At 51.6% G+C, this 23,074-nt stretch overlaps 1 protein-coding gene across 1 annotated transcript; it reads right to left on the bottom strand.

Moving 5' to 3' along the window:
- Positions 1 to 178: 178 nt before the first annotated feature.
- On the bottom strand, positions 179 to 22,334 carry tnrc6bb.1 (trinucleotide repeat containing adaptor 6Bb.1). Its single transcript, XM_079745815.1, is given in 22 exon segments — positions 179 to 2,633; positions 2,988 to 3,127; positions 4,312 to 4,382; positions 4,548 to 4,775; positions 5,318 to 5,410; positions 6,186 to 6,332; positions 7,110 to 7,277; positions 7,723 to 7,823; positions 7,825 to 7,888; positions 8,610 to 8,805; positions 9,211 to 9,327; positions 10,035 to 10,223; positions 10,698 to 10,832; positions 11,419 to 11,583; positions 11,971 to 12,033; positions 13,192 to 13,352; positions 13,909 to 14,076; positions 15,834 to 18,662; positions 18,963 to 19,385; positions 19,980 to 20,001; positions 20,449 to 20,536; positions 22,047 to 22,334. Coding segments are annotated over 21 exon segments (6,099 nt in total). The 5' UTR covers positions 20,506 to 20,536; positions 22,047 to 22,334; the 3' UTR covers positions 179 to 2,071.
- Between the last annotated feature and the right edge of the window lie 740 nt (positions 22,335 to 23,074).

The following is a 23,074-nucleotide window of genomic DNA, read 5'->3' as shown; positions in this document are numbered from 1 at the left end:
TTATATATATTTAATATAATCTTTATTGGTATTTCATAGTACAGTCATACCAATTTGTTATTACTTGCATATCTTGGAAAGCTTTCATAAGGGTCCTCCCACCAAATCAAATGTTTAACATTCACCAGATTTAGGCAACGAATCAGGGATCAAATCAAGAGATACCTCGACACAAAGATAGAAGCCAATACTTTCAACTTTATTATTAATCTTGTTCTCATTTGTTTAAATAAATTTCTTCTTTGTAAAATCTCAAAAGGAAAAAAGAAAAAACACTGGACAGGAGTGTGACAGCCTGCCTTAATTTAAAACCAATACACAACGGAACATAAAAACAAACGGTAACTATTGGAGCGTCTGTAAACACGCGCCACACCCGTCCCGACCACACCACACAGTTTGATAACATTTGGCATGTCCTTTATCTCAAAAGCAGATGCCCTCAGTTCGTTTGTCAATAAAATTATCTTTTTTTTATTATTGCATTTTGGACAATAAAAAAATTCGCTAAAAAACACTCAACTTAAATGAGAAAAAAGCCTTAGTGCCAATAATTGTTGAACACACAGCGGTATACCAAGTACACTCAAAAAACGTTTTTTTCGTAATAGACCTTCTGTAAAGTAAGCAGCCATTGTCACACACACACACACGTAGGACCGGGCGTTAACATGCACACGTCAACCGCATGTCGAAATGTTCTCAGTCACACATACAAACGGCTGTGGGTTTTTTTTGAATCCACAAAACTTGGTCTCAAACTCACTCGCGAAAAAACAAGAAAAAAAACCACCGCCTGTGTGCACGTCAGACGACACACTGGGAGAAACAACGCCATGGCCTCGGACCGCCAGCAATTTAAACTTTCATTATCGCAACAGTAACAAACGTGATTGAGAGAGAATACGAGAGACAACAGTTAGAGGTCAGCTTCTTGAAAAACAAAACAAAAAACAAAATACACATTTTTCCAATATTTCCACTTTTTCAAAAATGTTCAAAAAATTAAAACCATACGTACAAACGAAAAGGAGAACGGACGACCCACGTACACAGTAAGATGCAGTTAATCTCCGTTTTTTTTTTTCTTTCTTTTGAAAAGGAAACCCAAACGGCGAGTTCACCTCACGTCGTCGTGTCAGTTTCATGTCTCTTCCGTGGATGCTGGTGACCTCGCCCACCGCGGCTGCGTCTTGCCGCCGGGCGCCTCTGCATTTGGTGTGTGTGCACGTGAATGTAAATCTGTATGAAAAGATCCCCCCCCTTTTTTTTTTTTTCTTAATATCAGAGGACGTTGCAGTCCGTATCGGGGTCCGGCCTTTGAGACCGGGTCCCCACTCATTCGATTACAGGTTCAAGTCTAAGCAGTTGAAATCTTCATCTGTGGAAAAAAAAGGCTGTATGTAGGTATGTATGTATGTATGTGTGTATGTGTGTGTGTGTGTGTGTATATATATATATATACAGGGTGCGATTTGCCGGTGGGGATGGTGGGGATTATCCCCCCCTCTGGTTTACACGTCCTACCCTCTGCTGAATTATTTTTATCCTCGGTGGGGATAAAAATTATCCCCCCCCACCCAAAGTATTTTCACCATTACATCGTAATAATTAACAACCAAAATACACAGGGTCCGTCTTCATTTTGAAACATTTTAAAATGTTTCTCAAAATTATCCCCCCCTCTGGTTTTTTCACAAATCGCACCCTGTATATATATATATATATATATATACACATATATCTACACACACTCACACACACACACACACACACATATACACACACACATTCACACACACATACACACATCTAACAGTCCCTGCATGGATTTAGATAATAGCTTAAATCTGGCCACGAGAATGTGTGTAAGCATATCTCACATTTCAGCTAAACATGTCTACATTGACTTGCATACCATGTACGCGTACGCAAAGTGTGTGTTTACATTAATATGCATACAGAGTAAGTGTTTCCGTTGTCGTGTATGCTATAGAAAGAACATATGTATCCCAGTGTATGCTGTGACAACGTGTCTCCTAAACCTAAACATTTAAATACCAGGGCGGAGTCAGATGGAGTCTGCCCCGCCCCCCAGCAGGTCGCCTGGCAACAGCGCCGCCGGGTTGTCCATTTGGTGCCTCTCTTCCATCTGCGGGGCCCCCCACATGCTGCCGCCGCCGCCGCCGCCGCCGCCGCCGGGGTACCCCACCGTCACGGCCCCCCACATCCCTGGCCGGCCCCCAGGCTCTGCCCCCCCGGGCCCCGCCCCCTCGGCGGTCCCATTGGTGCTCCACTGGGAGAACACGCCCAGGCCGGGCCCCGGGGCCCCGGACCCCTCTGAGGAGCTGCCGCTGCCGTCCAGGTTCTGCCAACCGGAGCCAGTGGAGAGAACCGACCCCCCTCCTCCTCCTCCTCCTCCTCCAGGGGTGGCCGGCCCCCGTTCGCTGCCCGGGGAGCTGCCCCCGCTGCTAGCCACTGAGGGGCCCGGTCCTGACGACCCCTGGGGGCCCCCGGGGGCGGAGCCGGCGGGCCCCCCGTCGCCCCCACCGGCCTGAGAATGTGCAAAATACCGAGCAACCTCCTCCTCGCTCACAAACTCAGCCAGGATGGTGGTGTTTCCCAGAACGCACCTGGAGGCGAGTGAAACACAAAGTAAGTCAGTGCATGTCTGCAAGTGGTCGCGCTGTGCGTAGTTCGTATGCGTTGCGAGTGCGGTTTGTGTGAGTGTGTGTGGTTTTGTTGACATGCGTGGTTGTATTTATGTTTGTTTCTTTGAATGTGCAGGGTTCTGTTGATGTGTGCCTGGGGTTGCATTGGTGTGCGTTGCTTTGTTGGCATGCGTGTGCTGGTGTGTTTGTAAGCAATCACGACGGAGTTTGTGCGTATGACGTGGTGTGTGCGCGGTTGCTGGGTGGATGCAAGTGTGTGCATGATGGAGTTGGTGTGGGTGCGTGGCGGGCCGGGTGCGTGTGCAGTGAACCTACATGTGCAGTGCACCCTGGGCTTTGGCCGCCTCCTGGGGGCTGCTGTAGCGGACCAGCGCGTTGCCCTGGGTCAGGCCCAGGTGGAAGGTGAGCAGGGGGCCGTGCTGCATGCAGATGGTCCTCAGCGTGGAGCCGTCGATCTGCACGGACATGAGGACAACGTTTACACCCACCACCGTCTCAATGGTACACACTAGGAGGTCACTCATCAGTACACAGAGTATTTTAGTGTGTGTGTGTGTGTGTGTGTGTGTGTGTGTGTGTGTGTGTGTGTGTGTACATGCACGTGTGTGTGTGTGTGTGTGTGTACATGCACGTGTGTGTGTGTGTGTGTGTGTGTACATGTGAGTGGTTTATCATGCATAACAATCATGAGGACAGCGAGACTGCAGTTAACGACATCCTTTCCACTTGTTCATTTTCTATTGGTTCCCGTTGGCCCGACCTGACAGCTCTGACAGCCAAAGTCCTGTTAGAGGACCAATCCCCCTAAGGGTTCCAATGCCCTCACAGGCTCCCTCTAAACAGACTACATCTGAATACGGGCCTGTGAAGCACTGCAAGGCTATATCTCTGACAATGTGGGGGAAATGTACGCAACGCATCACTAAAGTTTCATTCCTTCGCTGCCATATAAAAAACAGGTGGGTGAACGTGCTGCTTTGCACGCTGTCATATTCCCAGTGCAGCACGATCGGTGCCATATGTAATTGATTGAAAAGGATCACCCAACTTCCCAATCCAATTAGCAGCCGGTCGCACATGAATGAGAACGCAGATGAGTGACAGCTGCCGTGGTAACCAATAACCCCCCCCCCCCCAGTAATCAGGGTTTTACAAGGGTTGGTGAACCCATTGTTTCAACTCCAGTTTGAACACTCTGGAAATAAAGACAAACACTTTGGGCTGAGGATTCTGGAAAGGAGAGACAGGACTAGACGTCAGAGCGTAGTAAAACGTTCACAGACTGGTTGGCGGAGACCTGGGATTTGAAACCAGTTTTTTCTGAATGAGGCCATTATTATAGTAATAGCGACCAATTTGCATAGCTTACGATGTTGAAGGTCATATAAGACACACTAGGAAGCCAAAACAAAGACGATGTCTGGGTCGCTGGCACTTTAAACTCCTGCATGGCCTCTTCACACCGATGCCCTCATCTCTTCCGTGACTAGCTTCATAAGCAAATATCTTTCCCTCTCTGCTCCTCTATCTCTAGACAGTGCCCCTCCCTGTATCGCAACGCCACCTTCTCCCTCTCTAGCCCCTCGTTACGGCTGATCTCTCCCATGTTACACCACCTCCCTTCAAAATAAGCCCGTACCTGAGGGGTCAGGTTGCTCAGCAACAGCCAGCAGCTTCCTCTTGAGGCCAACCCATCACTCCATGCCGAGCCTGCAGTGATGAGGGAGAGGAGAGAGGGTGAAAGAAGAGAGAGAAACGATTTATTACCTATATAAAGTAAACCATATTTCTGTACTCTGCTATAGCCAACGTGTTTGTGGGGAAAACGGTGACCATGAGGGGTTAAACAGTTTCCAGTGTTTTGAATAGTTGTACCTTGACTGAATCGGGAGTCCTGGCTTGCTCCTCCCCCTCCTCCTCCCCCTCCCCATCCCCTGGCCAATCGGGGGCCTCCGCTGCCCCAGGGGGAGGGCTGGGCCTGCTTCTGACTGGATAATCCTGGGGGCGGGCGTGGCAGCTGAGAGCTGATGCGATTGGTCTTCCACAGCTTGTTGTGTCCGATGGGCTCTGGAGGCCAGCTGGGCTTGTACTCCGAGTACTTGGCTAAACAGGAAACGGGGAGGGGGGGAGGGGAGAGGAAGAGAGCATGGAAGGAGAGCAAGAGAGGAGAGGGGAGAGTAGGGAAGGGTAATGGGAGATTTAAAAAAACGAGCAAAGGGAGAGACCAAAACACAGCTAACTAAAAACATATGAAAGCAACCTAAAACCAACACAAGAAAAACAACTTTAGTTTTCACTTGCCCAAACCCTCACGCACCAAAACCAAAGTGTCTGTCTCTTTCACATCAAGCAGAGTCTTACGCAACCCTGAGCACTGCGTTACTCCACAGACGTCTAGGTTACTCCTGAAGGTGAGTTCTGTTGTCAATATTAGCTCCTCTGTCCCGTAGTTCAGCACTGGTGCCACGCGTTGTGTGAGCACTGCGCACACATGTCCTTATCAGGCTGTAATGCTCCTTATTACAGCTGCATCATACCATTACGCCTCCCCTCCAGCACCAGAGAGAGAGCGTGTGGTTGTGTGTGCGTGCGTGGCTGTATCTGTGTGCGTTTGGGTGCGTGTCTGTGCGTGCAGGACGGGGTACCTGAGCTGTGGGCGTTGGCCAGGGGGCCGTCGGAGGCACTGTAGGGCCAGGCACCGGAGGAAGGCAGCGAGGTGGGGAGGGAGCAGTTTGGCCCTGGGAGACCAGAAACAACACCAGTATAAAACACACCAGTACAAAACTCGTGCACAACACCAGTATAAAACACCAATGTAACACCAGTATCACACATTTACAAAACCAGTATCACACACGTGTACAACACCAGAACAACATACATAAGTTAATCTAAATTATATCAAATGAGACCAGCTGTTGTTGGTCCCAGGGCTGACAACCAACAGCCTAACAGGGTGGACCCCAACAACGTAACAGGGTGGACCCCAACAGCCTAACAGGGTGGACCCCAACAACGTAACAGGGTGGACCCCAACAGCCTAACAGGGTGGACCCCAACAACCTAACAGGGTGGACCCCAACAACCTAACAGGGTGGACCCCAACAACCTAACAGGGTGGACCCCAACAACCTAACAGGGTGGACCCCAACGGCCTAACAGGGTGGACCCCAACAACCTAACAGGGTGGACCCCAACAACCTAACAGGGTGGACCCCAACAACCTAACAGGGTGGACCCCAACAACCTAACAGGGTGGACAACGTAACAGGGTGGACCCCAACAACGTAACAGGGTGGACAACGTAACAGGTTGGACCCCCAACAACGTAACCTGAAATGGCAAACAATTAATCAGGAATAACGTTGACGACCAACCACTTAACACTGATTGTCAACCGATAACATAACAGGGTTGATGAACAACGTAACGGGACTGACAACAATGATAAAAGGGGGTCGATGACTGACAGACAGGCGTTGCCGTGCAAAAGTAGTAACAACAACAACGTACCAGTGTTGTCACGGAGGAGCGGGTGGTCCGAGTCCTGGAGGCTCTGCGTGCCCGGGGGGTTCATCACACTGCCAGGGGTCATGAAGGGGTCGGACTCGGGGTCCCCAGCGCTCGGGATCCCCTTCCAGGGCACGCCGGGCTGGAACTCTGTAACCATGACGACAGACAGCATCAGCATCATTCAGGCGCAGGGAGGGTATAGAGGAGATGCAACAAGGCCCGCGATTGGCTTAGAGAAAAAAAAAAAAATGATATACCGTTACAACAACATCGTTGCCTTCAGTATTTTGACCACTGCTGAAAACCAAACCTCATTTTGTGGGACGATAAAGTGTGCAAATAAAGGTGAGTATGTAAACAGGTCATGAACTGGTAAGTAGATAGCCTGGAGACCATCCTGATCACGTGACCTCACATCCTGTTGCACTACAAGGATCATTCTGGGCAGCAAATACCTTGACAGACAAACTCCTTCAGCCAATCAGTATGACAAAACATGTGGCGCCTTCACGGTGCGCGGTTCAAATCGTCCAAAAAAGATTTTTCCGCCCAGAAACTCTGCAAGTGCAGACTAGTTCTTGATAAATGGTCCTTACTGAGTCTTCTTCAGCAATAACTGCACTTTTGGCTGTGTTGACTCTGCTAATGTTAACATTACCGCTCAGTGCTTCAGGAAGACATTACTGCTGCCAGCGGCGGCCTGTATTTAACGTAATCAACCATGACGCAGTCCCTGATTGGCCCTTATACGTCAACAACAACGACGACGAAGTCCCTGATTGGCCCAGATAACATTGTAATTTCTGTATATCTAGGTGGAGCCAGAGTGAATCGTGTAGCGAGACCGGAAGTGAGGTCAACAGGACCAGGATGGTCTCTAGACCAGCAGGTATGGGTATCTTCAGTATCGGAGGGGAGGGTCACCTGGGGGCCAGCTGGGGGGGCCCGGCTTGTGGGGCATCTTGGTCCCGGGGCTGCGGTGCCAGTGGTCCATGGGGCCCTGGGGAGGGAGGCCGAGGCCCTCGGGCCCCAGCATCTCGTACTGGGAGTACGGGGAGCCTCCCCTGTTCTTCATGGGGTTGGGTATGGGGCCTTGAGGAGAGGGGATCAGAAAACAGAAATTAAGACAAGGCAGACATCGCTTATGGTAAATGGAATGCATTTATAGAGCGCTTTTCTAACCAGTGGCCACTACAAGCGCTTTACAATACGGCCTCACATTCACCCATTCATGCACACATTCACACACCGACGGCGGTGTCAGCCACGCAGGTCGACAGCCAGCTGGTCAGGAGCAGTCAGGGTGAGGCGTCTCCCTCAGGGACACCTCGACACTCGGCTAGGAGGAGCCAGGATCGAACTAGCAACCTTCAGGTTACAAGCCAACCCGCTCTACCTCCTGAGCCACATGTCGCCCACTGGCACTAAATTAGTATTCAGAAGGGCCCCGGTAGGAGGGTAGTGATCCATCATCAAGGGCCCTCCGTTTGAGACACTGAGTGCAGGTGTGATTCTGCCCCGCTGTAGGCGGGCGTACCGTTCTTGTGCATCGCGGCGATGGCGTCCGGCGAGGAGGAGGAGGGCGAGTGGCCCTCCATCATCCACTTGAAGCGAGACTGCTGCCCCCCCCCCTGGGTCCTTCATCCCCGGACCCCCGCCCTGGCCCAGGTCCAGGCCGGACAGGTTCCCCCCCGGCGCCAGACCTGACACAAAGACAACACCATCATCATCACCTTCATCACTACCATCACCACCAGTGTCATCACTACCATCGTTATCACCACCAACACATCATAATCACCACCACCACCATCACTACCATCACCAACTTCATGACTACCATCCCTACCAGTGTCACCAATACCACCACCATTCTCCATCTCAAAAGAAGCAGCATTTCTGTAGAGCCAGTACATGCTCTACAGAGGACAACGCCCTCTAGTGGACGCGGTGAGAACAGCAAACAGCTAGAGGGTTGAGCCCCGGTCATACAGGGACATGCTGACTAGCATCAATGCCTTCAACTGCACTCTGCTGACAATTTTGTATTTTGTTGACAGGGTAGTGATTTGAGTGCTCAAACCGCCAGCCGAAATGTTGAGGGTTCGATTCCCAATGTTAACGGTCTACCTGAAGTCCCAAATTTGCAAAGGGCCTACAATATCTTCCAAGATCTGAATACACCGCAAGCGCTGGTTCGGATGAACGCGTCCGCCTAGAATGACTAAACCAAATAGCGGACTCTGTTTGGACATCTTATCCTAGCCATCTTTGTTGCATACAGGGTTCACCTGACAATTGTTAGTGCTTGGCACTTGTTTCTATAAACATCCTTACTGTACAAAATAGTGTTTCTCTTCCTTCTGACAAATGTACTTATTGCAAGTCTCTCTGATAAAAGCAGCCTGCCTGCGGGGGACTCACCAGAGTACATGGCCTGGGTCTTAGCGTGGAAGTCGGAGAGGGAGACCCCACCGCCCCCGGGATGACCCAGGGGGTCCATGGACTGCTTGGGGAGGCCTACTCCCCCCAGGTGGGAGGGAGACAGCTTGGAGCTCCCCCCTCCTCCCCCTCCCTGCTGCTGTCTCTGCTGCTGAATGACGGCCATGATCCTGGCCAGCTGTAGAGAACACCAGTCATACAGTCATCCCCTGCACCGCCACTATAAATACATGTTATATCAGAGGACGCATCGCTTTATATAGATATGTGTATAAATATGTAACATGCTTTATAAACAATACATGTGCTACACGGTTCAACAGATAAGGATATCAGTGCGGCAAATCTCTACTTTTTAAAGCGTATTGAGATGATCCTCTACAAAAATACCCGGTATTACCACCTTAACTACTGATGATGTTGAATAGCCATTACCAGCCAGCAGGGTTTCCAACAGCACTTTACAGCTTAAGAAGGCCGCCTAAACAACACACACCAGCTGCCTTAACTACGACGTCCAAAGAAAAAAAAGGATCCGACTGTGTGCGTGCGTGCGTGCGTGCGTGTGTGTGTGTGGTCTCACCTGCTGGGGGTCGGTCTGCTGGCGGAGGGGCTGGGGGAACTTCCTCTGGTTCTGCAGCAGCTGCTGCTGCTGCTGCTGGTGCTGCTGCTGCTGCTGCTGCAGGAGGAGTTGACAAGCCTGCAGATTACGACACCACCCATTAGTCTGGGCTGGTGCATCATTAAGACGCTTAAGTATTGCCGTTCAAAACAGCCAGGTCACTTGAAGGTGAAAAGAAAGTTGATAGAGAAGACCACAGGGCGAACAGACAAATCTGCACACATTGACGACCAACCACACACAGTCAGCCAATCAGAAGACAGTGATGACCCACCACGCAGTTAGCCAATCAGAAGAGAGTGATGACCCACCCCACACAGTCAGCCAATCAGAAGAGAGTGATGACCCACCCCACACAGTCAGCCAATCAGAAGAGAGTGATGACCCACCACACAGTCAGCCAATCAGATGACAGTGATGACCCACCCCACACGGTCAGCCAATCAGAGGACAGTGATGACCCACCACACAGAGTTGGTTCATCAGGAACCACAAACCATACTCAGTTAAGCAACTTGTGCTCCTACATGCACATATTCAACTTATAGTGATAGTTGGGAGCACATTAACTCAAATTCAGAAAGCGTGCATGCTTCTGAGAGCTTGCATCATCACTCAACCGACTCAAACGCCTGGTCTCGGAAATAATTAAGAAGAAAGCATTCTTTATCCAGGCGGACAATCAAAGGCCAATCACAGCCAGTCAGCCAATCAGAAACCAGCCACACGGGGACAGCCCGACAGATCGTGCGGTGAGCCACTGGGCTCCGAGCGGGGGAGCTCACCAGGTGGAACTGCTGGACGTGGGGGTAGATGTTGCTCAACATGGCCAACTGCTGCGGGGACAGCTGAGGGGGGAACAGTCCTCCTGCTCCTCCTCCTCCTCCTCCTCCCCCACCCACCCCGCCCACTCCACCTCCCCCACCAAGGCTGTTGCCAGGCGACGGCATCTGCTTCATCATGGACCCTTGGACCTGAGAGACAGCGGAGGGGAGGTCATGAGGGGCCCAGGTAGGCAGGTCGAAGACGCGAGTGTCTACTCCCAGATGGGAGACTCCCAATGTTCATGGCCTGTCTCCAGCCACAGGATCTACAAGGTCTTCCACGATCTGAATTCACTGCAAAGCTGCTTTGGTTAAAAGCGTTGTAAGCGCCTTTTAAGAGCCATCATTTTAGGGTTATTGTTTAGAATCGCCAGGGCCATGGTTCAACTATAAGTTAACGAAATGAAATCTTTGAATATCTCTTGAATCGACTGCACCAGCCTCTGTACGAGACCATTTCCATTTTATACCCTCGACTCATTCCTGAACATTCAGGGCATCTCTTCCCTAATTGGCTGAGGAATTCATCCTGCCGGTCAATCACAGGTGCGTGAAATGCTGGTGAACCTGGATGGGAGTGGTTAGTGGTGGGTGGAAGGGTGGTGGGTAGGTGTTTGGGGGTACCTGGGCAGACATGTACTGATGGGGCACCGGGGTCCGTAGACCCTGGGTGGGGGTCATGGGATGGCCCCCGGGCTGGTGCATGCCTCGTGACGGAGGCATACCGCCTCCACCGCCGTACCCCCCATGACCACTCATCTGGGGGAGAGAACAAAGACACCGTCAGCCCCCCACAACAGCACCAGGACCACCCAAAGCAGAGCCACACCCCACGGTCAGAAATCCAAAACTATTGGTGCGCGAATTCACGTTCGTCATTATGTATGATATTGTACACATCATTGAAACAATTATGGTTGTTATATAATGCAAGGACAACTTGTTAGTAACGGAGTGACACAAGAACGCAGGTCGAGATATTGATATCCATTTAAACTGATTCACTAGCACCAGAACATGTTACAAGTGACCCTCGACAGGTGCCGTAGAGCGCCCCCTAAGGCACGGGAATAACAATGCATACTGTTGACTATCCATTGCATACTTAACAGAAACGATAGTATTTGACAGATCAGTGCAAATGAGAAGATAGATAAATCAATTTAACAAATCCCATGAAATGGTTTGAAAAAACTAGTGGGCAAAGTTTTAGCACCACAACATATACCCCGAACAACTCTTATCTCAACCGACTACTACGGATGAAGTACACATAGTTCCACTCCATAGCTCCGATGGAGAATAGCCTTAGCCTCGCCGCCCCTTTGGCTAATTGCCAGCATACCTTGTCTCCATAGTGACCCATGTCCCCAGCCGCCATGTCTTTAGAGCCTGGCATGCGGTAGCCTCCTCCTCCTCCTCCTCTTCCTCCTCTCCGCATCTCTCCGTTGTAGTCACTCATCCCTCTCTTGTCTGGATCCATTTTCTTGTCGCCGCCTGGATCGTCACCCTATTGACCATTAGCATTAGCGACACAGAACTGACTTCAAATGGTTCTCCACAGGATTTTTCGGCCGTTGAAGATGCCCCATGTTCACCACCATGTGTCAGGTGGAGGCTTAATCACAAGCCGTTTCATGACATGACAAGTGGCGGCGTCCACCCAGATGCATGATGGGTAGAGCACCTCCTGCAGCCTAACAGTAGGTGCAGTCTCCCAGCGGGGTGACCACGATCCAACCCACCCACTTGAGGCGTCACTAATGGGTGTGTTTGGAAACGCCCTGTGATGACAAATCAGCGTCCCGCCCCTTTAAGACGTGTACGGGCGCGGCGGGACGGGAACGTGGTCCGAGCCGAAGGGGTTAAGTCCACAGATTACCAAAGCACATCTTACCAGGAGGCCCATGTTGGCGAACTGCCGCGACATCGGATTACCCCAGCTCTCGCCCCGGCCCCCCTGTGGGGTAGAGCAGGGAGAATGTCAGGACACACAGTTTAATATCTTAACCCACCTGGAGAAGAGGCATGAATTGGGATTAAGGAACGCCGAGCGCTAGCATTAGTAAGGGGTAGGGGGGGCTAGGGGGTTCAAATCCCTGCCAAAAGGGACCAGGGTCGAAACCTTCTCCTTAAAGGGGTAGTTTGGAATTTTGGACATAGGGCCCGATTCCCAAGTTAGCCTTGGTGTTCTTTATCATTGGAGACAGTTTTCAACACATTTCATTCAGTCCTTCTAGTTGCAGAGTTTGCTCGTGCTAGGCTAGCGCAAAGCAACGGGCAATACTAGCCTGCTAATAAACCAGTCTTACCCACTCCACAGTACACATGAGGTAAATCAATTATAACGCCAGACTATAGATGTAAATGTCTGTGTTGTCTGTGTTGAATGTCTGTGGGATTTGCTGTATCTCAGCAACAGTGTTATATTCCTGCTAGTAGGCTACGGCAGCGGCGGACTGATACCTAGGTTCAATTCCGCAGCTGCTGTGAAAGTAGTCCCTCAAAATGCGATGATTCATGCGACGCAAGGTTAGTTTTATTTCTAACATTATTGTATTGGGGTTTATTAGCAGGCTAGTATTGCTCGTTGCCGTGCGCTAGCCTAGCACGAGCGAACTCTGCAACTAGAAGGACTGAATGAAATGTGTTGAAAACTGTCTCCAATGATAAAGAACACCAAGGCTAACTTGGGAATCGGGCCCTATGTCTAAAATTCCGAACTACCCCTTTAAAGATTTCTGTCTGTCTGTTTCTGGCTTCACACCAATTCCCTTTGGTAATAGCATCTGCTTTTTTAATCATCGTGATACACGTTCTTTAAATGGTAAATGGACTGCATTTAAACAGCGCTTTACAATGTTGCCTCACATTCACCCATTCATGGACACATTCACACACCGACGGCGGAGTCAACAATATAAGGTGACAGCCAGCTCATGGGAAGCAATCAGGGTAGCTGTCATGCTCAGCTTTTACCTGAGTAAAAGCAAGGAGGAGCCGGGGATTGAACTAGCGACCTCCCGATTGCCAGCACACCCACGCTACCTCCTGAGCCGCATGGTACCCGATACAACTAAACATTGGTTCTCGAGCTTGTCGTGGTGTGTGGTCATACCTTGACGTGGCCCCTGGCTCCAGCGTGGCCGTGGGCCCAGCCTCCCTGGGACCCCCCGCTGTTCCAGACGCCCCCCTCCTCCTCCTCGTCCCAGCTGGAGTGGCGGGAGGCGGCCACAGGCCCCTCGCCCTTTGACCCCCAGCCCTCCCCTGACTTGGGGCCTTCGGGTGGGAAATGAAACACTTGTGATCATCAGGTTTGATTTACTGCCAATCCTTATAGCCTATAATCCATAGGTTAGGTATACTGAAGCTAAATAACAGTGGTGCTTTAATCACAGTTTAATAGGTTAGTTATACAGGTGATTCATTATTTTACAGTCTAGATTAGATTTATTTTATTAATCCCAGACGGGAGGTTCAGGAAAGTAAAAGGTAAGGTTTAGGGGCCACAAGACACTAACTTAATGGATCCATATCAAAAGCCCATTTAGAGATGGAATTACTTCAATAACAAAATTTAACCATAACCAGTAAAAACATTAATTTTATACTAAAATAACAGAAATGACAAACCATACTCAATTTAGAGACTTAACGAACAGTGCTAGTTTGGAGCACAATAGTTCAATGTTATCTACAAAACAATTTGCATGCAACGCTCGCACCAGAGACCGGAAAAACAAAAACAAAACCACATTCCAAACATTCCCATTTGTAATCCAAGATATGATCCATGACATCATTTGATGGATTACTCCGACCAGCTGCGGCTCACCTGGCTTGCCGGTATTGGCAGAGGGGTTCCCCCAACCGGACGGCTTCACGGGATCAGGGTCAGGGTCTCCCCAGCCAGCGGGCGCTGCTGATGGTGACGATGATGAACTCTGACCCCAGCCACCCGCATTGGCGTCATCCGGCTGTCCGCCTCCTTTGCCCCACATACCTGAGGGCCCGCCATGAAGAAGACATGGTTAAAGGCTGTGTTGCGAGGTTTATTGTCCAACGAATTTGTGCAATTTTCTTGTTGGTAATAAATCCCATGATTGACATCTCAAACTCGATATTGTTTTCATTGCGAAATGCCCGCTAATAACAAATAAACCTTCGGTCTCGGGGGCTATTCCCCACTATTCACTTTGCCTTCGGCGAATGATTGTTGATTAATAGCCTAAATAGATAGATAGCCTAGTCAAGTCTTTATTAATACCAAACTACACAAATCGTCATGAATTCATTTCGGTGATTCGGCTCACACAGTATAGCCTACAAGACCACACAGAACAAGGGAGAACAAGTCTGACTGGACATACACAAAATACATCACTTTAAAACTAGACACATGCGTTGATAGATAGACAGATAGAAAGATAATTAAATATGTTCTATTATTTGCCTTGCGGAGCCAGCCAATCCTGTGCGCATATGCAAATTAGCCATGTGCGCCTAACACAAGAAAGAAGTAATGTTGAGAAGTCATACTAAAAACGGATAGCAAGCGAAAGCTAAACCAGACTATCAATCACATACTTTGGGTCCATTCTAACTTATGGTAAGAGGCTACTCTTTAAATCTTTGCAGTGACTGAATGTTGATTATAAAACAGATTGTTTTGCATTAGATGAGTGTGTGCGACTGTGCGTGTGTCCTTTCCGGCTTCGGCATACTGCATGGTTATGAAGGCCTTGTGGTTAGTTGTGGTCTTAGTGAAGCAGCATAGCCTTGGAGTTGGATAAGTTGGAGTGATTGTGTACAGGCATGCGAGACTGAGAGAAAGCACACCCGCCGTGGTGATGTTTGGCTTGTTGTAGGGCTGTCAGTCAGCATCCGCCGGGTTGGACGATGTGCTTTGTGTATATGTTCAATGTACATCTGTCTGGTCGTATTTGCGGTAGATTGATGGTTAAATAATGTCACACCACGATCGGTTATACTTGCAGGCACTCATTTGCAAGTGCACTGATTGCGTGTCCGATAGGCTAAGTTAGCCCATAGCTAACAGCTAGCAGTATGCCTTCTATTTCTAGATCTTCTGACTAAGTTTACCGGTACTTACAACATAATCGCTGTCACTAGATATAAAGAAAACGTTGACTTTCACTCGGTGCTATTCACTGACAGTAAAAAATAAATGAAAGTGTCGTTATTGTTTGCACTGCTGTTCATTGACTAGCTCCAGCGCTCGTGGCTGCGTTACTAAACGATAGCAACTCTCCACTCATTCTCCTCTGACCATGCATTTAATTGGCTTTGACCGCCATCAGTTCTCGGCAATTCCTCATTCGCCCTCTCACGTCTGACAGGTTCGAAATTATACTGCTGTGGGCCATCATTCATGTTATTTGTGGTTCTTGCCACCTCTTAGACGCCATAGTTTTAGTACTAGGTTGAGGCTACCTTCCACCACGTTTCCCCAACGTGACGTAACACTATGAGACATTTCATAAATGATACACATATTTTGAGTGCTTTATGTACCCATTAATCAAAACTTCCGGTTAACCTGCACGTAGGCCTTTAATTAAAAAGAGACTTGCTGACAGACAAATAACCTCTTAATTACTTGCTATTGTACTGACTTAAAAATAGACAAATAAATTTGAATTGTCGTTATTGCAAATTTAAGAAAATAAGGATTAGAAACATTATCTGTATGAGAAAAATATTGAAATAAAACCCCCCAAAAAAGGCCCAGGTACTGACCCACTACACTGTTGCCAGACTCCCTGCTGGGGGGCTGCCGTCTGGGGGGCTGCTGGGGGTTGGGAGGGGAGGGGCCCTGCGGGCCGTGCCCCACCGGGCCCCCTGACCCCGGTCCTCCAGACCCCTGGCCCCCAGAGCAACTGTTCTTGTCCCACATGTTGACGTTCTTGGTGCTGTAGCGCTGGGGGTCGCCCCAAGCGGAGGTCCCGTCGTCGATCTCCATGTTGCGGCTGATGGACTGGGGGGACGGCTCCTCCCACCCGCTGGACTCCGCCGGGTCCACCCCCCCTCCCCCCGGCCCGGCCGCCCGGGGGACTGGCCCCGACGCCCAGCCCGGGCTTTGGTTCTGGCCCTTGGAGGGCGGAGGTGGGCCGGCGCCCGGACGTCCACCCCAGCCCCCGGCCATGGCCGGCGGCTGGCCTTGTGATTGGTGCTGCTGATTGGGGGCTTTCATGGGGGCCACCTGGCTGTTTGGTGTTTGTGCCGGTGGGCCATGGGGCTTGCCACCCCCCCACTCCTGGTGGGGCTTGCTCCCCCCACCTCCTCCAGCGTCCCCTCCCCCCCAACCTCCTCTCTGAGGCCCTCCTTCGTCCCCCCAGGACGTGCCTTCGTCAGAGTGCATCCTGCCGCCGCCACGCCCCTCTCCCCACATCCCACCTGGTTTGGACTCCCGCTGTCCCCAGTCTCTCCCCCCTCCCCCTCCTCCTCCTCCACCACCAGGCCCATCCTTCCATCCTCCTGCTCCTTTGCTCTCTGGAGGAGGCCCTCCCCACCCACCCCTTCCCTGTTCTCCACCATCTCTCCAGCCTCCTCCTCCTCCTCCTCTGTGGTCCCTCCATTCTTGTGGTTCCTCACCCCCCCAGGGTTTCCCCTGGCTCTCGGGGGCCAGTCCCCCCCAGCCTCCGGTGTTCTTGGCCGGGTTCCCCTCGCTGCTCCCCACCGGCGGCGACCCGCCCTTCCTCCGGTTCCCAGCCTCCATGTGGGGCCCCCGGCCGGGCTGGTGGGCCCCGGCGCCGTCCCAGCCGTCCCTCTTCGGACCGGGACCCGAGCTGCCGCCACCACCGCCAGATGACGGCTCAGTGGTCTTCGAACCCGCGTTGGCCCCAGAATACCCGGAGCCGCGCGTCGTGATGGTGGACGACGACGAGGACGACGAGGAGCTCTTGTCTTTGAGCTTCCCCCCTCCCCCTCCTCCCCCTGCGGCGGCTGCGGCAGAGGCCTCCATGTCCCAGGCCACGTTCTGCCTGATCTGGGTCTGGCCCCAGCCCACGTTGGACAGCACCCGGGGGTCCAGGTCCGAGCGACTCAGCATGCTCTTTAAGGCCACTTCAGCGTTGGGCGACGGCTGGGAGGAGGGGCCTCCGGAGCCGTCCGTCTTCTGGTTAGGTGCTCCTCCTCCGCCACCACTACTCCCAGCTCCGGCGACTCCGCCTCCTACCACAGTCGGCCTTCCGCCTTCTCCTGCTCCTCCCCATTCCGCCCTTCCTCTCTCCGCGCTCTTCTCCTCCGCTGTCTGATTGTCCCAGGCCTTCGCCCCGCTTGCAACCACAGGAGAGGCGGAGTCCTGCAAAGCCCCGCCCCCGACGCCGCCACTCCCTCCACTACTGCTGCTGCTGTTGCTGCTGCCAGCTCGCCCCCCAGGCTGGGCGCTCCCTCCAGTTCCTATTGCAGTGTTTCCAGAGCCCCCCCATCCTGACTCTCCCGTACTCCCCCCCTCGCCCGCTCCCTGAGATGCCCCAGGGGCGTTGGAGCTACTGTCACTCGGCTGGCCCCAGCCGGACGCCTCGCCCTGACTGGCAGGCTGGCCCCAGCCGGTCGTGTCGCCCTGACTGGCAGGCTGGCCCCAGCCAGTGGTGTCGCCCTGACTGGCAGGCTGGCTCCAGCCAGTCTTGTCGCCCTGGCTCTGCCCCCCGCCCCCCCAGCCTTCGCCCGGGGAGACTCCCACGGTGATCTCCGAGGAGGAGGTCGGAGGCATGGCTCGCCACGAGGAGGAGGAAGACGAGGAGGAGGAGCCCGATCGATTGGCGCCCCCGTCTCCACCGCCTCCTTGATTTGGTCCTGGCCCCGTCGCGCCGGTGCCCGCCCCCCTCTGAGGGCCCTGCTCGGCCCCGCCCCAGGGCTGCCCACCCCCAGTGACCCCCGCCCCCGGCCCCTCAGCTTGCTGCTGCTGGAGGCCTGGCTGGCTCCCAGAGGACGGAGGGAGAGGGCTGGTGGACAGACGGAGACCGTCTCCGGGGCCCTGGGTCTGCTCCGGCCCCAGGGCGGGCCAGGCGGAGGGGTTGGTGCTGGGGCTGAAGCCTGGGCCCGTGGCCTGCCCCCCACCACTACTACTACTACAGCTGCCTCCAGGGCTCTTCTGAGAGCCTGGGCCCAGATGGGACATGTTGGAGTTGTAAAGCGCATCACTTCCTGTCCCGGACTCCGAAGGGGAGGAGCCCCAGGGGGAGCCTCCCACACATTCAGCGAGCGATGACGATGAGGGGGGAGGGGGAGATGGGGGTGAGGAGGAGTGAGGCGAGGAGGGGCGGTCCCCACCCCCGACCTCACCCCCTCCCTTCTGCTGAACGTTCCTCTCATTCCATGAGGCACTGCTGTTAGGCGCATGATCCGGTTCCCTGCTCGCCCCGCCCGAACCCGGCTTGGCCCCGCCCAGGATGCTCGGCCACGCCTCCAGGTCAGTCCCGTCCACGATCACCTTCTCCCAGCCCTGAGAGGGGGGTTGGCTGCCAGAGCCCGCCCCCCAAGTGGAATTTGCATAAGACGAAGTAGTAGAAGAAGCAGCAGCAGCGACGGACGGCGAGGAGGAGAAGGATGAACCGGTGTTCAGATCTACAACGGGAGGAGGAGGAGCAGGTACTGAAACACAGGCTTCTTTTCCTCCTCCAACTTGAAATTTCATTCAAGAAATAGCTAGTTAACTACTTTCTCCCTGCTATTTAGTTTGTATGCCTACAATTTAAAGAATATGAATAACATAAACAAACAACTGTAGCTCTGCCCCTGACAGAACTACAGAAACACACAGAGTGGACACCATTGGATCGAACTCTGTACCATTTGGCTGAGCTCAAAACCACCCTGACCCCACGACCACCCTGCCCACCCCCCAACAAAACGAAATCCACTCACCTATGGGTCCAGCTGTTGGGGGGGTTTCTCCCGACTGAGAGGAGAGCGGAGGAGGAGTAGCACCTCCTCCCCCTGCGCCGCCCCCCAGCAGCATGGAGGACAGGGGCGGCTGGCCCCTCTTCAGTAGCACTTTGTGGTCCTGCTGGCAGCGGAAGCGCGGCGGCACCTCGCGGGGGATGTAGCGCTGGGCCGTCGACGTCGCCTGGCTCCCAGAAGAGGAGGAGGAGGAGGAGGAGGAGTTAGAGGAGGAGGAGGAGGGCTGTCCGGTGGCCACAGCAGCCCGCTGCTTAACATTGTTCCCGCCGTCGGGAGCAGGCAGGGACGCACCAGGACCGCCGCCGGGGGAGGAGGCGGGGGGGATGGGGGAGGCGGGGCCCGGGGTGGAGGGCGGCTGGATGGTGGAGGGCTTGGCTGCTTCTGGCACTGCAGACAGAGGAGAATACCTTCAGTTAATAAGTGATGAGGCCCACCAGGGGGGTTCCGGTGAAATAGCTCTTGACATTCCCAGACCCCAAAATACTTACTTCAATTATTAATCACTATGGCAATATTTGAGGGATTTGTACGAGCAAGAAAACACATCAATACTAATACTACATCACAGGCTACCCCAGTAGGGTATATGGAGCGAGTAGACAAAGGTTGGATCCATTATTAACTTGCCAAATAAATGCAACGTAGCCCTCTCTGTCCTAAAACCACTTCTATCATATTGTGATATTCAACACCTGTTTCAATGTCCCAGAGGGCCCGTTTCAGGATCCCTACGACCCAGGTCCCCCAGGGCACAGCAGTGCATGCTGGGAGTTCTGCTGTGGCATGGGTAAGTCGCAGGGACCAATAGATAAAGAGTTCAGGCAGACATGGTGTCAGTAGCAAACACCTGGGTCCACTCCCATAGCTCATAACATTAATCTAGCTAAATACACAAACCAATTACAACTCCCTATGTAAACGTAGTGCATTTGCGCTGTACTACTTAGAGAAAAAGGAAAAGACAACAAACAGCAAATTTACCTTTTATTTTTGGGTCTGGCACCTGAAATGACAAAAGATATTTGCATAAACATCAGTGATTTCCCCAAAAAGGTCGAGATGCAAGGTGAAGGGGAGGGAAAGATGGGCTACTACGGTGTGAAAGGCGGCGCAGTGTACACAGGTGTGGATAGCAGATAGTAAACGGAGGAGGCAGCGTGAAACGGAAGACTCTCACAGAGGAAAGTCTGGAGGGTGGAGGTGAGGAAAGTATAGAAGGTAAAGGTGCATACGTTTGAGGTGTAGAAGGTAAAAGGTGCATAAGTTTAATGTGGAGGTGTTGAAGGTAAAGGTGCATATGTTTAAGGTGGTGGTGTAGAAGTTTAAGATGTCTGAGGTGGAGCTGTAAAAGGTGGAGATGCATAAGGTGAAGTTGGAGGTGTGGAGGTGTAAAGGGTATAGGTGCAAAAGGTTGGGGTGGAGGTGTGGAAGGTGGAGTCTTCCTCCTAACCTTCTGAGAGGAGTCCCTTTTCTTTTTATCCTCTTTCTTCTTTTTCTTGTCTTCCATGAACTGCTGTTCCCTGTCCTGACTCTCCCGTCTGTGGGGGTAAAACACAAGGTGGAAGTAAGTCATGCATATGGTATACTGTACATCAAGGGGTACAGCACCTTTGGCCCATGAGCGAAAGCAGATACACCTGCTTCCACACACATCAACGTCCGTCCCGGATATTAACGCGTCACGGAAGCAGTTTAGTAGCAGTTTGCTTTTAGCAATGAAATCTTAGGTCCTCTTAATTTAATTAATGAACCTTAACTCAACCAGGTTTTTTTTATTAAATATCCACTGTGACAGTCAAATATCTCAAAAGTCAGCAATCTTCCAGCGACCCTATACGACTGGGAAACGCTGCCTTGCATACCGAGACAACCCTCCTAAGGAAATGAAATCAGTGACACCACAACGCTGCCAGCCGCCGGTAGAACCGTAATGCTAGTCAGTAGGGGTTTGCCAAAAGTACTTCCTTTACATTATTCATCAGGCTGTGATCACAATTACAACCGAGACTCTGGAAGGCGAAGCGAACAACAAAAAACAAACAAGCAACACAAGAGCAACAGGAAAAGTGCATTTTCATTGTGTGGCTGTATATAAAAACAGGTTATCCTGTGTTGAAAGCCCTGAACATGAAGGCCAGCCTCAACCGTCGACGACGAGGGGAGCTTCTAGTTTACACTTACAATCAACACACTTGCAAACAAAGATTTCTTCTTGGCTTGATCACTGCGTGACAGTTTTCTAACTACAATTCCTTTAAGAGGGAACACAGCCTTTACCACTGGTATGAGATCCAGCCCTGATGCGGAGGTCCTAGGTAAACAGCCCGTAGAACGTAGTAGTATGATATCCTACTGTATTGGACGAGCTGCTCAGCTAACGGTCTGACTACAAGGGGGCGCATCACTCGGATCAACATACGTAAACATGCACCCATTCTCCACGTCAATTGAACCTGTGCTTGAGCACCACAGGTAAACACCAAGACTCGAGTAGACACCTCCAGGAGGCTGGGACTACAGTCTGCTGTAGACACCTCCAGGAGGCTGGGGCTACAGCCTTCTGGCCCTACGATCAGCGATATGACCACTTCCCTTGGAGGTAGACAGGCGTTGTGGTGGAATTAGCTTTAAATAATAAACATCGGACGGATATCCTCATTAACGCAATGTTTTGGTTGATGGTATGAGTGTCCCCTCCACCCCGGGACCGTTAAGGTAGCGAGGAGAACCCCAGCTAACGCTACCGGAGACCCCCGCCACGGACAGATCCCCCCCAGAGCCCTAGGTGGGATTCAAACCGTGTTGTTTGGCTACCAGGGCGAAATCAGACGACAGTCACGAAATAAAACCACGAAGTCCGCCGCCACGGTCGAATAAAACCACGAACTTTAGTGACGTCTGTCTGCTCGCGCAGCGGATCTGCGACCGCGCAGCGAAACAGAAAAGATAAAAACGAAATGCGTTTGGAAAAGTTGACGCAGATACGAATTCGCGGTCGGGCGAAACACGAAGGCGATGCGTTGAACGTCGAACAAGATGCACACTCACCTCAGGAATCACGTTAAACATAAAGTGCTTCTGTGCAGAAAATTCGTGCAGATCGTAAAGCGCTAGCAGGTCTAGCTAGCGCGGCGAGCTAGCTCTTCGCGGTTGAATTGAATAATAAACGACATCGTGGAAAGGCGAAACGTTGGTTCGTGAAAAATGAGATGCGAATTCGTAGAAGTCCTTCGCTGCGAGTTCCCGCTCCTCAGACTGTAAACAGAACGCCGTGCAGAACCTCCCGATGACTGTCAGGCGCTGTGTGCTCGGCTAGCTTACTGGCGGCCATTTTGCTTCTCGTCTCAGCGAGTTGTTGATGCGAGGGGGGAGGGGGAGGGAGGAGAGGGGAGGGAGGAGGTGGGGGAAGTGAGGCTGGGAGGGGGTGAGGCTGGACATGGACCTATTAAAGAAGGGCTTGGAGGAGGTAGTGGGGGAGGGGGAGGGAGAAAGCCGAGGGGGGAGGCCGCCACTGACATGACGTCATGCATAGCGTTTCCTACAATTCGTTGTAAGATAAATTACATTTTCATATATTCATGTTGAAATATTATCTTTAAAATACATACATCTATACATCCATCATTGTTATTTGATTTATAATGTCTCTTATATAATATAATAATTATAATTCATAATAATGGATATATTTGTATCCTCGGTTTTTGCGTATTTTAAAGGTTCGATATATTTTCCTTATTCTTGTGCGGTGTGATTGTGTTGTAACTTGTGTTCAACATATGCAATGCATGCTGTCTTATGACCACAGGACGCATACTATATAAAACATGTAGGTAGCATGTTATGCAATAAGATGTTTAAAAATAGAGTAACCCTAACACTATATGTTAAAACATAAAATCAGCATTGGCCGTTTACAGACCCTAAGTCAACCACCTGAATCTGTGAGGATCCCAAACGGTGTAAAGAGCAGTACAGGTCTAGAATAATCCATCCCAGCTGTGCTCGATCCCAATAGACTGCTGCACCACAAGTCGTTTGGTCAGATTCGCTATAGCTGAGAGAAGAGAGGTTGG

This window comes from Pollachius pollachius, assembly GCF_949987615.1.
Source record: "Pollachius pollachius genome assembly, chromosome: 11".
NCBI lineage: Eukaryota > Metazoa > Chordata > Actinopteri > Gadiformes > Gadidae > Pollachius > Pollachius pollachius.
This window is presented reverse-complemented; position numbering and strand designations above follow the sequence as displayed.